Source organism: Triturus cristatus, chromosome 5_1 (genome assembly GCF_964204655.1).
Source record: "Triturus cristatus chromosome 5_1, aTriCri1.1, whole genome shotgun sequence".
NCBI classification, from domain to species: domain Eukaryota; kingdom Metazoa; phylum Chordata; class Amphibia; order Caudata; family Salamandridae; genus Triturus; species Triturus cristatus.
Genome location: NC_140587.1, coordinates 540,419,537 through 540,432,324, shown reverse-complemented (window position 1 = coordinate 540,432,324; position 12,788 = coordinate 540,419,537). Strand labels below are relative to the sequence as shown.

The 12,788-nt window shown below is 41.5% G+C and overlaps 1 protein-coding gene across 1 annotated transcript in view; it reads left to right on the top strand.

Annotated features, from left to right (window-relative positions):
* CRISPLD1 (cysteine rich secretory protein LCCL domain containing 1) overlaps positions 1 to 12,788 on the top strand; it is a 259,845-nt gene that overhangs the window by 147,693 nt on the left and 99,364 nt on the right. The window contains exons 11-12 of the mRNA XM_085605416.1: positions 4,089 to 4,132; positions 5,245 to 5,317. Of these exons, the coding sequence (XP_085461542.1) occupies positions 4,089 to 4,132; positions 5,245 to 5,317 (117 nt within the window). The remainder of the gene's footprint in view (positions 1 to 4,088; positions 4,133 to 5,244; positions 5,318 to 12,788) is intronic.

Here is a 12,788-nt window from a genome sequence, read left to right as displayed (position 1 = left end):
ACTGCTAACCAGTGCGAAAGTGCATGCACTCTCTTTCCTCTATACATGGTAATACTGGCTCATACGCATTTGGCATATTTAATTTGCTTATGATGAGTCCCTAGTAGAGTGATACTATAAGTGCCCAGGGCCTGTAAATTATATGCTACTAGTAGGCCTGCAGCAATGATTGTCACCCACTTAGTAGCCATTTAAACATTTCTCAGGCCTACCATTGCAGAGTCTGTGTGTGCAGCTTAATCTGCCATTTCAACCTTGCAAAATAAACATTTTGCCAGGCCCAAACCTTCCTTTTTAATATAAAGAAGGCCCTGGACAGCCAAAGGGCAGGGTCCAGTGTATTTAAGAGGTTGTACATGTACTTTTGAGTTTTATATGTCCTGGTAGTGAAAAAGACCTACATTTGTTTTTCATTACTTGAAGGTCTATATCGCTCATAGCATAACAATGGAATTTCCTTGTTACAAGTTCACAGCGTTCAGGATAAGAGTCAGAGAATAGAGCAGAATAAATCCAGTCATAGTCCTGAGGAGAACCCCAAGAATGACAATGGTGTACGAAACGCGTCTGCGCCTTTAGACATATTGGGAAACACAACCACACCCTTAGGATCTTCTAGGGGAATGATTAAGAACTCTCAACTCTAGGGACAAAGATATCAGTTCCCATGAGTTAATAGCAGCATAATAGATACATCCTTGACAAAAGAAATTATCACAACTGCTGCAAATAGACGACTGGTTCATTTCTGTGATCCATTCCTGTGATCAATTTGATATATGGATTGTTATTTTTTATGTTTCATCGTTTGTCTCAAGTGTGGGTATTATTGTCATTCAGATTGTTTGTCATAACTGTTGTTGATTCACAACACCACAAATTTGTATGTATGTATTGAAACAAATGATTGTGGTCTCCCTTCTTTTCTCTGACAAAAAAACAGAATAGTTAATTATTGAAAATGTAAAAAACTAAGGTCAATAAACACAAAGGCCAGAACATTATTAATTGATTATAGTCTGTTTAAGTAAGAGAACAGCACAAAAAGGGACAGATAAAATAATCCTTTCATTTAGCACAATATGGCCCAATCTAGCTGCCAATAAAGGGCCAAACCCCTCTAAACATTTTAGCACCTTTAGAAAGTTGGCATTTTCTTGTCTTAGTCATTTGGTGCCTGTTGCCTGTCTGGTGACATGACTGGGTATAGTTGGCAGTTGGACTTTGTATATTCTTTCTAGGCAGCCACACAATGGGAGCTTAGGAGCATCCTGGCAGGATGAGAGGGAGGAGCTGGACCCAGCCTCACTTACACCTGAATAGACTGTGTTCTTTCTCCACACAAAGAGCTGTATATCCCCTATAGTAGGTTTGGAGCCAGGGCAGGGAAGGCAGGGCATCTGCACACTTAAAAGGCATGCCTCTAGAAGCTTCTCTCCACTCCAAAGGCAAAACTGTGTATTAAAGAAGAACCTCAGATGCCACCACTTCAGTACACTTCTGAACCTGTGAATACTCTGCCAGGAAGAAGGACTGTTGTGCTCCTGAAGGACTACCACTCTGCTAGACTCCTGGTTTGCTGTGCTGACCTAGATCCCTCTTACCTGGATAAGAAGTACTGGACCTGCATCTCTTGAACTCACAACCCAGAGGGCTAGTTGTCTGGCCTTCTAATCTGAAACCTCAGGGACATAACCGGCTTCCAATAACTTTGCATCTGTGTCTGAACTCTGCCATCCATGAGTCATCCCTGGCAAGTGGTGCCACCCCAGTCCTGGACCCTTGGAAGTGGGCCAATGATGCTTGCTTGCAGAACAGATGCCTCACCTCTTCTGAGCGGTGCATCCCCGAGCAATCCGATGCATCTTGTCAGCTGAGTGGCACATCTTCGAGTAGAACTGACGCATCACCATTGGTGTCTTAGTGGACTAATATGTCCACTGTAGGAGCTGTGCTTGACCTATTGGTCACAGGTTAAAATCCCGGCAGGTCCACTCAGCCCTTCTGAGGTCGATAAAATGAGTACCATTGAGTCGGGTAACAATGAACATATCTTATTCAGCGCCAAGATACCCTTCTGGGTGAATGTACTCTTTACAAATGTTATGGTCGGATTGGACCCAACTCAAAGTCTTACATTGCCCCTGCAGTCTTCAGAACCAATGCATCACCAACAGTGCGACTTATCACCAGTCCAAGCCCTCCCATTTGTAGTCGATGGCAGCCTCAATGCTGCTGGACTCTACATTGCAGCCTCACAGCTCCTCGGAACCAACACATTGCCAGCTGCGCACTGCATCCCCGACACCAGGACTTTGCATCGTAAGCCCCATAGACTAAATCCTTGACGACGACACAACAGAACCTTGTACATTGTTTCAGCTGATCGGCACATCTTCGATGCGGATCCACGTGATGCTCCGCAACCAGGAATTTAGGTACTTTGGACAGTGTGCCGAACTGGGCCCTTGTAGCTGACCCGTGTTCTATTGTGGTCAGCCGAGACTTGTGACTTTGTCCCGGTCCAGTATGGCCAGATATCCCCAATGGGCGCTTTGCACTTTTTGGCGCTATTTTGACCTTAAACTTTAAAATTTATTATCACTGGTTTCACTAATTGGATTTTTGTCATTTTGGGCTTATTTTATTTATTAAACTAACGTTTGATCTTTTTGTGTGGTGTTTTCACTCTTTTACTGTTTGCAGTATTGCAGAAACACTTTACACATTACCTCTAAGTTAAGCCTGACTTTTCTGTGCCTAGCTGCCAGGGGGTTGAGCACAGTTTAATTTGGGATTTGCTTGTGCTTTGTCTTGACTAGGACTGTGGTTGCTACTTGACCAGGGCTCACACCCCAGACAACCAGTAATTCAATTTCTAAAAGTCAGAAGGTAAAACTTTCCTTCAGGACGAACCGGATGAACCTGGTCATTGTATCTAACCCACGCTACATCAGTCGGTCTTAACTTTTGACTTTGACCCATTGTAGTGCAACCAGAATTTACAATTTCTTTTTTTATTGGTTTGGGGTTTTTTCTTGTGTTATGTTTTCACATTATTACCGTTTAAGTACTACATATTTACTTTACACATTGTCTCTAAGTTAAGCCTGACTATTTTTGTACTGAGCTACCTGACAGTTAAGCACAGGTTTATTTAGTCAAATTGGTGGTCCATGCGGACAGGGATTGTTAATATTATTTGAGAATAGTTCTCAGCCCCCTCAACTAATACTCCAATTTCTTACAGACAGTGCATTTAGTATATGTATAAGCTTAAAGCTGTCGCTGTGAGTGCACAAGATATAGATTGTATATCAATTAAAATAAAAACATAAAGGTGAATAATACAAATGTTATTTGACTCTAATTTAATAAGAAGCTTTAATGCCAAATGAATCTGCATTTACCCTCAGCAAAGTTTCTTTTATATAAATCAACATAAATCCCCAAAAACGTTTGAAGCAACCCTAGTTCTAACTTATCTGTCATCTGATTACTTTACAGTTATATCTTCCTTCTTTTTCCTGGAAGTGTAAATATTATCGGTCCATAATAAAGCACATACCGACTGATGTCTCATTGTATTTTCTGTTTCTGGTATATTTTGCTTATGACATATTTTACTGTATAGTTGCTAGTGGCTGATTTCTGTCTATAGTCATGTTGCGGTTTGTTAGGCATGCTACACAGTACCTCACACGTTTTGTCTAAAGTCTACCTTATACCCCAGACTATACACAATTCTAGTGAACATTGTTTCACAGCTAAAGTCAGAACTGAGATGTTTCTCTCCTTTCCCAAAGCAGCAGATTGCTGTAATTCCAATTACATTTACTAACATAATCGAGTTTCTGTCAGAAAATCACCTATGCTTATGGTTAGATTGATGTTTCAATGTGATGAATACGTTGATGATTAAAAATGCCAAGATGCATCTTCTAGATTTTTCTGTATCTTCACAACATAGGAAAATAATGGTGTTTAAAATGCATTTTGACAAGTCTTAATCCAGAAGTGGTCTTTGTAGGTATTTTTGGAATGAACATTTACGATAAAAATTGTTTAGGTCTTTCTTTTTTTTCCAGGAAATATCACTCTGCTAACTCCTTTACTGTTTCAAGAGTATCAGGTCAGTGTCTGTTTTATGCAGAAATATGTTGAATCGCATTCACTGTATTGCACTGTAAGTGCTTTTGTATATTTTTTCCTGTTATGGACCTGATGGGCCGATTAGGCTGTCAGTGGGACCACCACCAACAGGCCGTTGGTGGCTGTCCCACCGACATCCAGCAGAGCAGTCGGACCACTGAATTATGATGTGGTTGGTCGGACCACTTCGTTCGGAGGGATTGACCAACACTTCCGAGAGGCTCAAGAACACTGTTGGTTAAATCGTAGTCCCTGCAATAGGAGCGGTGCATGCTCAGGCACCACCGTAGGGATTACGATGTCCCTTTCCAACAACCTTTCCATGGCGGTCCAGCCGGCATAGAAAGGCTGAGGGAAAAAGGGTCTTTGGGGGCCCCTACTAGGTTCCACATCGCCTCTGGGTCTCCCCTATGAGGCCCAGGGGTCCCCCAACATCCATGCCCTGTGTGCCAGGCACCATGTAGTGCCTGGCATGGATGTTTCAAAACATCCCCTTTTCCACCAAATCTTGTGTTGCAGCCCTTTTCCAGGCTGCAGCACAAGCCACAATGGAAAAGGGGATGTTTCCGACCATCAACACAGCAGATGGATCATAATTTAGAGGTGGGACCTCCGACTACCTGTCGGCCGGTAATGATCCTTCAATGATGGCAGTCAGATGCTCATCTGACTGCCATCTTAATCAGCCCCTGAGTGTGTGCTTTGGCAATGTGGCTAGTTTGGGTGCCGTTCTTGAGGACCGGAGTTGTATTTTAACTCTGTTTTTGAGTCTGCTTCTATGCATGAGCTTGAATTTAGAGGAGTGTGAGAAAAAATGTTTATGCTTAATAAGAGATACTGCCATACAGTTGCCCTATGTCACTCTATCTGTAACACAAGCAGTCATGAATGCAGTTGCCCTATGTCATGCCATTTGTTGCACAAGCAGTCATGCATAAAGCCAAGTAAGTTATCGTGCAAGAGGTCCAAAAAGTCATGAAAACCTTTACTTACTATATGATATTATAACCTTGGAATATTGGTATACCTCTGCTGCTATCTGACTCAATGTTTATTAAATTTACTCTAAATATTGTTTTTTCCTTTTTATAGTTCAGGCAGTCTCCTGTGAAACTACTGTTGAACAGTTATGTCCATTTCAAAAACCAGCCTCCCACTGTCCAAGGTAATTTTGGAAATTCCACAATCTTTTCTAATGGTGATATTTGTTTTTTTCGCTGTACTGTTTACCATTAATAAAATAAAGAATATACAATTCAAATCTGTGCAAGCCTTGCTATTTTTGCAGTCTCCCAACTGATGTAGATATTATTGTAACCAAAGTAACATATACTTAGTGGCGGCTTTCGGTCTGCCCCTTGCTCCTGATTGGAATGCTTTGTCTATTTCAAGTCCATGAAGAGTAACCTAATTTATAAGCTATTTATTTTACCCTATATGATTTCGTTAGATTGTGTTTGTTTGTGTGTGTATATGTATATGTATATATATGTATCTATATATATGTATGTATATAAATGTGTATATATATATGTATGTATATATATATTCACTGAAAAAACCATAGGTTTCACACATGTTATAGTTAGCGGAAATTTTACTGATAAAAAACCAGTGAAATTCCCCCGTTATAGTTAGTGCAGGCAACTATAACTCACGCGACCGCAATCCTCTGCTGATGCTAATACTGTATTTAGACACTTATTTGCCCATGTCTTCTTCCATACATTTTTAGCTATACATATATTACAAATATTTTTTTTTCATAAAGACACATATGTCATCAGCAGAAGATTGCGGTCGCGTGAGTTATAGTTGCCTGCACTAACTATAACGGGGGAATTTCATTGGTTTTTTATCAGTAAAATTTCCGCTAACTATAACATGTGTGAAACCTATGGTTTTTTCAGTGAATTTGCAAGGTTTTTTAAATGCTAATTCCTAACTATAACGTGTGTGAAACCTATGGTTTTTTCAGTGAATTTGTACGGTTTTTTAAATGCTAAGTTACTTTACGCCATTCGTGGCGTGCGCGCCCACTTAACGCAGTTTGTTCCGTGCGCGCACGGTGCGCTTCGCGCACCGCGCGCCCACTTTACGCAGTTAGTGCCGTGCACGCACGGTGGGCACGCGGTGCGATGACAAAGCAAGAAAGCACGTCAACAAATCTGTTTCTGCTTTCCTCCGTGACTATGGTATGGGTGCCATTTACCACAACAACTTGCGCTATGACATGCAAGACATTTATAGAGGAGATGGTGTGCACTTCAATGATGAAGGCTCTTTTTAGAGCCCCCTAATATCTAAACACTTAAATCTGATTTTCATTTTTTTTTTTTTTTTTTCTACCGTACGCTTACCGTAAGCTTACCGTACGCGTACCCCGTGATTTTTTTTAAAATCAATAAATGTTTTTTTTGTACTTTTCTGTCCTTCTTTGACCCCCTTACAAATGTTAGGGGGTCTGTAACTCTCCTCATTGCCCCCTTTCCTTGTTTTCACTCTTTTTTTTCAGAGTGAAATACACAAAATGGCGGCCGCCGCTTCCTGGTTTCGGCCGATTCGAATGTTTACTAAGATCTAAGAGCCAATCAGAATCACGCTCGCGCACGCCACCGTACGCTTACCGTAAGCGTACGGTAAGCGTACCGTAAGCGGGCTCAGATATATATATTGATTTAAAGGCTATTTTCTCAGAATCTACTGAACAGATTTACACCAAACCTACAAAAGGCACTTCCTTGACCTAGGGACTACCTCTCTGCCAAATTTTGAGTAATTCTGTTCAGCCGTTCGGGCTGTAGCTCGTTCTAAAGGTCCTATGGAAAAATGCATGGGAAAAACGCGTTTTGGGACCCCCCTTTTATCTCAGCCCCCGCTTGACGGATCCCCCCGAGACTTTCAGGGTAGGAGCGGAGCGTAGCGCCCCACCTATTTTGAGAAATTCGCGAGGATTCGTCGACCGGCGCCAAAGTTATTCAAAATAGAATGTTGAGGTTTTCCTATGGAAACGTGGTCCTAACTATAACTACCTACTGGCGACCGCCAGTAGGTAATGTGTATATGTATATATATTTGTGTGTGTGTGGATATTATCTACTGGCAGTCGCCAGTAGATAGTTCTAGTTAGGACCGTGTTTCCATAGGAAATCTGAAAATTTTATTTTGAATAACTTTGGCGCCGGTTGACGAATCCTCGCGAAATTTTCAAAACTAATGGGGCGCTCCGCTCAGCTCCTACCCTGAAAGTCTCGGGGTGATTCGTCAAGCGGGGGCTGAGAAAAAAGGGGGGTCCCAAAAAGCGTTTTCCCCATGCATTTTTCCATAGGACCTTTAGTCGAAGGTACAGCCCGAACGGCTGAACAGAATTACTTGAAATTTGGCCCTGAGGTAGTCCTCAGGTCAGGCATGTGCCTTTTGCACATATGGTGTCAATCTGTTCAGTAGTTCCTGAGAAAATTGCATTTAAAAGTACATAAATATCTATAAGCGCGCACCGTGCGCGCACCCTAACGTGCGCGAGCGCAATTCTGATTGGTGGTTACATGTCAGTCAACATTCGAATCGGTAGAAATCAGGAAGTGTCGGCCGCCATTTTGTGTGTTTGGTGTGTGACGGAGAAAAAGAAAGGTGGAGAACGTGAAAAGGGGGCAGGGTAGAGAGTTCCTGACCCCCTAGCCTTTGTCAGGGGGTCCCTGAAGGACCCCGAAGGGTGAAAAAAACATTTTATTTTTTTTTCAAAAATTCGCGGGGTGCGCGCACCGTGAAAAACCTTAAGAAAAAAAAAAAACATTTTAAACGAGCCATTCCATATTACAGGATACAGTCAATCTATAACTATATACATAGGTAGTTTATTGTAAAATAAATATATAAAAAATATAATAATACATACATAACTTAGCATTTAAAAACCTTACAAATTCACTTAAAAAACCATAGGTTTCACACACGTTATAGTTAGGAATTAGCATTTAAAAAACCTTGCAAATTTACTTAAAAAACCATAGGTTTCACACATGTTATAGTTAGCTGGACATTTCACTCGTAAAAAACCAATGAAATTCCCCCGTTATAGTTAGTTCAGATAACTATAACTCGCGCGACCGCCACTCTATCACAATGATGATGTCATCAGTGATGCATCTAACCATGTCATGAGTGATATAATATGTGACGTCATGAGCAGTGGATTGCGGGCGCGCGAGTTATAGTTATCTGAACTAACTCTAACGGGGGAATTTCATTGGTTTTTTACGAGTGAAATGTCCAGCTAACTATAACATGTCTGAAACCTATGGTTTTTTAAGTGAAATATATATATATATATATATATATATTACCTACTGGCGGTCGCCAGTAGGTAGTTATAGTTAGGACCCCTTTTCCATAGGAAATCCGCAACATTCTATTTTGAATAACTTTGGCGCCGGTTGACGAATCCTCGCGAATTTCTCAAAATAGGTGGGGCGCTACGCTCCGCTCCTACCCTGAAAGTCTCGGGAGGATTCGTCAAGCGGGGGCTGAGATAAAAGGGGGGTCCCAAAACGCGTTTTTCCCATGCATTTTTCCATAGGACCTTTAGACAGGGCTACAGCCCGAACGGCTGAACAGAATTACTAGAAATTTGGCAGAGAGGTAGTCCTCAGGTCAAGAAAGTGCCTTTTGTAGGTCTGGTGTAAATCTGTTCAGTAGATTCTGAGAAAATAGCCTTTAAATCAATATATATATCTGAGCCAGCTTACGGTACGCTTACCGTAAGCTTACCGTACGCGTACGGTGGCGTGCGCGAGCGCGATTCTGATTGGCTCTTAGATCTTAGTAAACATTCGAATCGGCCGAAACCAGGAAGCGGCGGCCGCCATTTTCTCTCTCGCACTGAGAGTTAGGTAGTTAAATAAAACCAATACACATGTAAAGGAGCTGTTTTGACAGCTCACACACACATAGCCATGATGAGGGAGTCCCCCAAGACCCCCCAAGGCCAAAAATGCCATTTTTATTTTTTCGCTAATTTCGCCGATTACGCTTACCGTACGCGTACGGTAAAAAATGTAAAAAAAAAACCACTATCCACACTCTCCCCACCCCCTGTGCTTTTGGTCGCCGCAGACCACCAAATGTCCAGGGCTTATCAGAGGTGTGGAAAACCACAATATTTTTAACAAAAATAATAAAAGAAAAAATTATCCACACTCTCTCCACCCCGTGTGCAAATGGTGCCCGAAGGGCACCATTTGTGCATGGCTTATAAGCACCGTAAGCACAGTAAGCACCGCGTGCTTACTGTGCGCGCACGGTGCGCGACGCGCACCGTGCGCGCACGGAACGAACTGTGTTAAGTGGGCGCGCACGCCACGAATGGCGTAAAGTAACTTAGCATTTAAAAAAACGTACAAATTCACTGAAAAAACCATAGGTTTCACACACGTTATAGTTAGGAATTAGCATTTAAAAAACCTTGCAAATTCACTGAAAAAAACATAGGTTTCACACATGTTATAGTTAGCGGAAATTTTACTGATAAAAAAACCAGTGAAATTCCCCCGTTATAGTTAGTGCAGGCAACTATAACTCACGCGACCGCAATCTTCTGCTGATGACATATGTGTCTTTATGAAAAAAAAATATTTGTAATATATGTAAGGCTAAAAATGTATGGAAGAAGACATGGGCAAATAAGTGTCTAAATACAGTATTAGCATCAGCAGAGGATTGCGGTCGCGTGAGTTATAGTTGCCTGCACTAACTATAACGGGGGAATTTCACTGGTTTTTTATCAGTAAAATTTCCGCTAACTATAACATGTGTGAAACCTATGGTTTTTTCAGTGAATATATATATATATATATTACCTACTGGCGGTCGCCAGTAGGTAGTTATAGTTAGGACCCTGTTTCCATAGGAAAACCGCAACATTCTATTTGGAATAACTTTGGCGCCGGTCAACGAATCCTCGCGAAATTTTCAAAACTAATGGGGCGCTACGCTCTGCTCCTACCCTTAAAGTCTCGGGGGGATTCGTCAAGCGGGGCCTGAGAAAAAAGGGGGGTCCCAAAACGCGTTTTTCCCATGCATTTTTCCATAAGACCTTTAGACACAGCTACAGCCCGAACGGCTGAACAGAGTTACTTGAAATTTGGCAGAGAGGTAGTCTACAGGTCAAGGAAGTGCCTTTTGTAGGTCTGGTGTAAATCTGTTCAGTAGTTTCTGAGAAAATAGCATTTAAATCAATATATACATCTGTGGCAACTTACGGTGCGCTTGCCGTGCGCTTACGGTAAGCTTACCGTACGCGTACGGCGCCGAGCGCGATTCTGATTGGCTGTTAGATCTTAGTAAACATTCGAATCGGTCGAAACCAGGAAGCGGCGGCCGCCATTTTCTCTCTCGCACTCTGAGGGGGGGAAGCAAAACAAAGGTTCAAAACATGTAAAGGGGCATGTTAGACAGATCCTAACCACCTAGCCTTGACTAAGGTGTCCCAAAAGAACACCCTAGGCCAAAAATTCAATATTATATATTTTCGAAAAAACGGCGATTACGCTTAGCGTACGCGTGCGATAAAAATTAATTATAAAAAAAAGATGATCCACATTTTCCCCCCCCCCCCGTGTGCAAAATGTCCCCGCAGGGCACCTTTTTGTACATGGCATATTACACATTAGGAACATAGAATAGTTTACCTTTCACGACGATGCGCATAATATGTCCTCCGTGTGCTGACGGTGCGCGAAGCGCATCGTGCGTACATGGCCCATCCAGCGTAACGTGGGCACGCGGTGCGCGTAGCGCACCGCGTGCCCACCGTGCGTGCACGGCACTAACTGCGAAAAGTGGGCGCGCGGTGCGTGAAGCGCACCGCGTGCTCACTGTGCGCGCACGGTGCGCGAAGCGCACCGTGCGCGCATGGAACGAACTGCGTTAAGTGGGCGCGCACGCCACGAACGGCGTAAAGTAACATAGCATTTAAAAAACCGTACAAATTCACTGAAAAAAACCATAGGTTTCACACACGTTATAGTTAGGAATTAGCATTTAAAAAACCTTGCAAATTCACTGAAAAAACCATAGGTTTCACACATGTTATAGTTAGCTGGACATTTTACTCATAAAAAACCAATGAAATTCCCCCGTTATAGTTAGTGCAGGCAACTATAACTCGCGCGACCGCAATCCTCTGCTGATGACATATGTGTCTTTATGAAAAAAAAATATTTGTAATATATGTATAGCTAAAATTTAATGGAAGAAAACATAGGCAAATAAGTATTAGCATCAGCAGAGGATTGCGGTCGCGTGAGTTATAGTTGCCTGCACTAACTATAACGGGGGAATTTCATTGGTTTTTTATGAGTAAAATGTCCAGCTAACTATAACATGTGTGAAACCTATGGTTTTTTCAGTGAATATATATATATATATATATATATATATATATATATATATATATATATAAAGAAACCACAGTCCTGAAGCATATAAGTCTTGCAAAACAGGTACAGACCACAGCGTATAGTTGAATTATTGGTGCTTTATTGCATTATTCCACAGCATGATGCATTTCGACTAGGTCACCCCAGTCTTGTTCACATCACTTGCCAGGACCCTAAACGTGAATAAATAGTCACTTCCTGAGAGAGTGATCCCTCCCCTTACTCAATAAAGCTCAACAACAGACTATATATATAGTCTTACTTCTAAAAAAATGCTCTTGATGACAATAATTATTATTCAATATAAAAGAATATTCTATAAGAAAACGTAATTATTTTAAAGAACATTTTTTTCAAAATGTATACTTTCCATAGTCAATCTTAATAATGATGATACATCCTGCTAAGTAACAGTGTCGGCAAGTGCCTACAAAATAATCACTTGTGTGTCAAGAACCACACAAAGTTGTCACCAAACGGAATATGTATGTCAAAGGAGCTTAAAGAGCGTCTGCCAGTGACTGTGCAAAAAATCATAAACAAAGTGCAAGTGCAATCAAAGTGCTTTCACAATGATGTCTCTACTGTTGTTCCTTAGTTTTGTATCATTGTCAATATAAATACATAAACATTATTATTCGGCCGTGCCAGACCCTATTCTTCATTTTTAATACATATGCCGCCCCTAAAGAAGGACCTGGACCGCCAAAGGGCAGGGTGCAGTGTACTTAAAAAGCTGTACATGTACTTTCAAGTTTTATATGCCCTGGTCATTTTTCACTACTGCAAGTCCTATATCCCCTATAGTATAACTTTTGAGTTACCTTATTATAATTTGTAAGTGTAATTCCCTAATGGGAAGATATAACCGGGTCAAGCTTAGTGTCTCTGTAATCCTTATTTAAAATCCTAATTTATGGTGAGTTTGAATTTTAAATTAGTATTTTGAAAAGGCCACTTTTAGAAAGTTGTGTTGAGTATCAATGGGGTTACCCGAAATGCTACCAGACCTGGGTCACTTTGACGTGAGGAATGGAGCTAGAAGGTTGAACTCTGTAAGGTACAATACACAAACGAAACGGGGTATAAGGTAGGTATCTCAATGCACCAATTCATCTAGTTAGGTCAAAAATTATCAATATTTTTCAGGTGCCACGGATCATGAGGTTAGATACCCCTAAACCTCCTTAGGATCAAAAG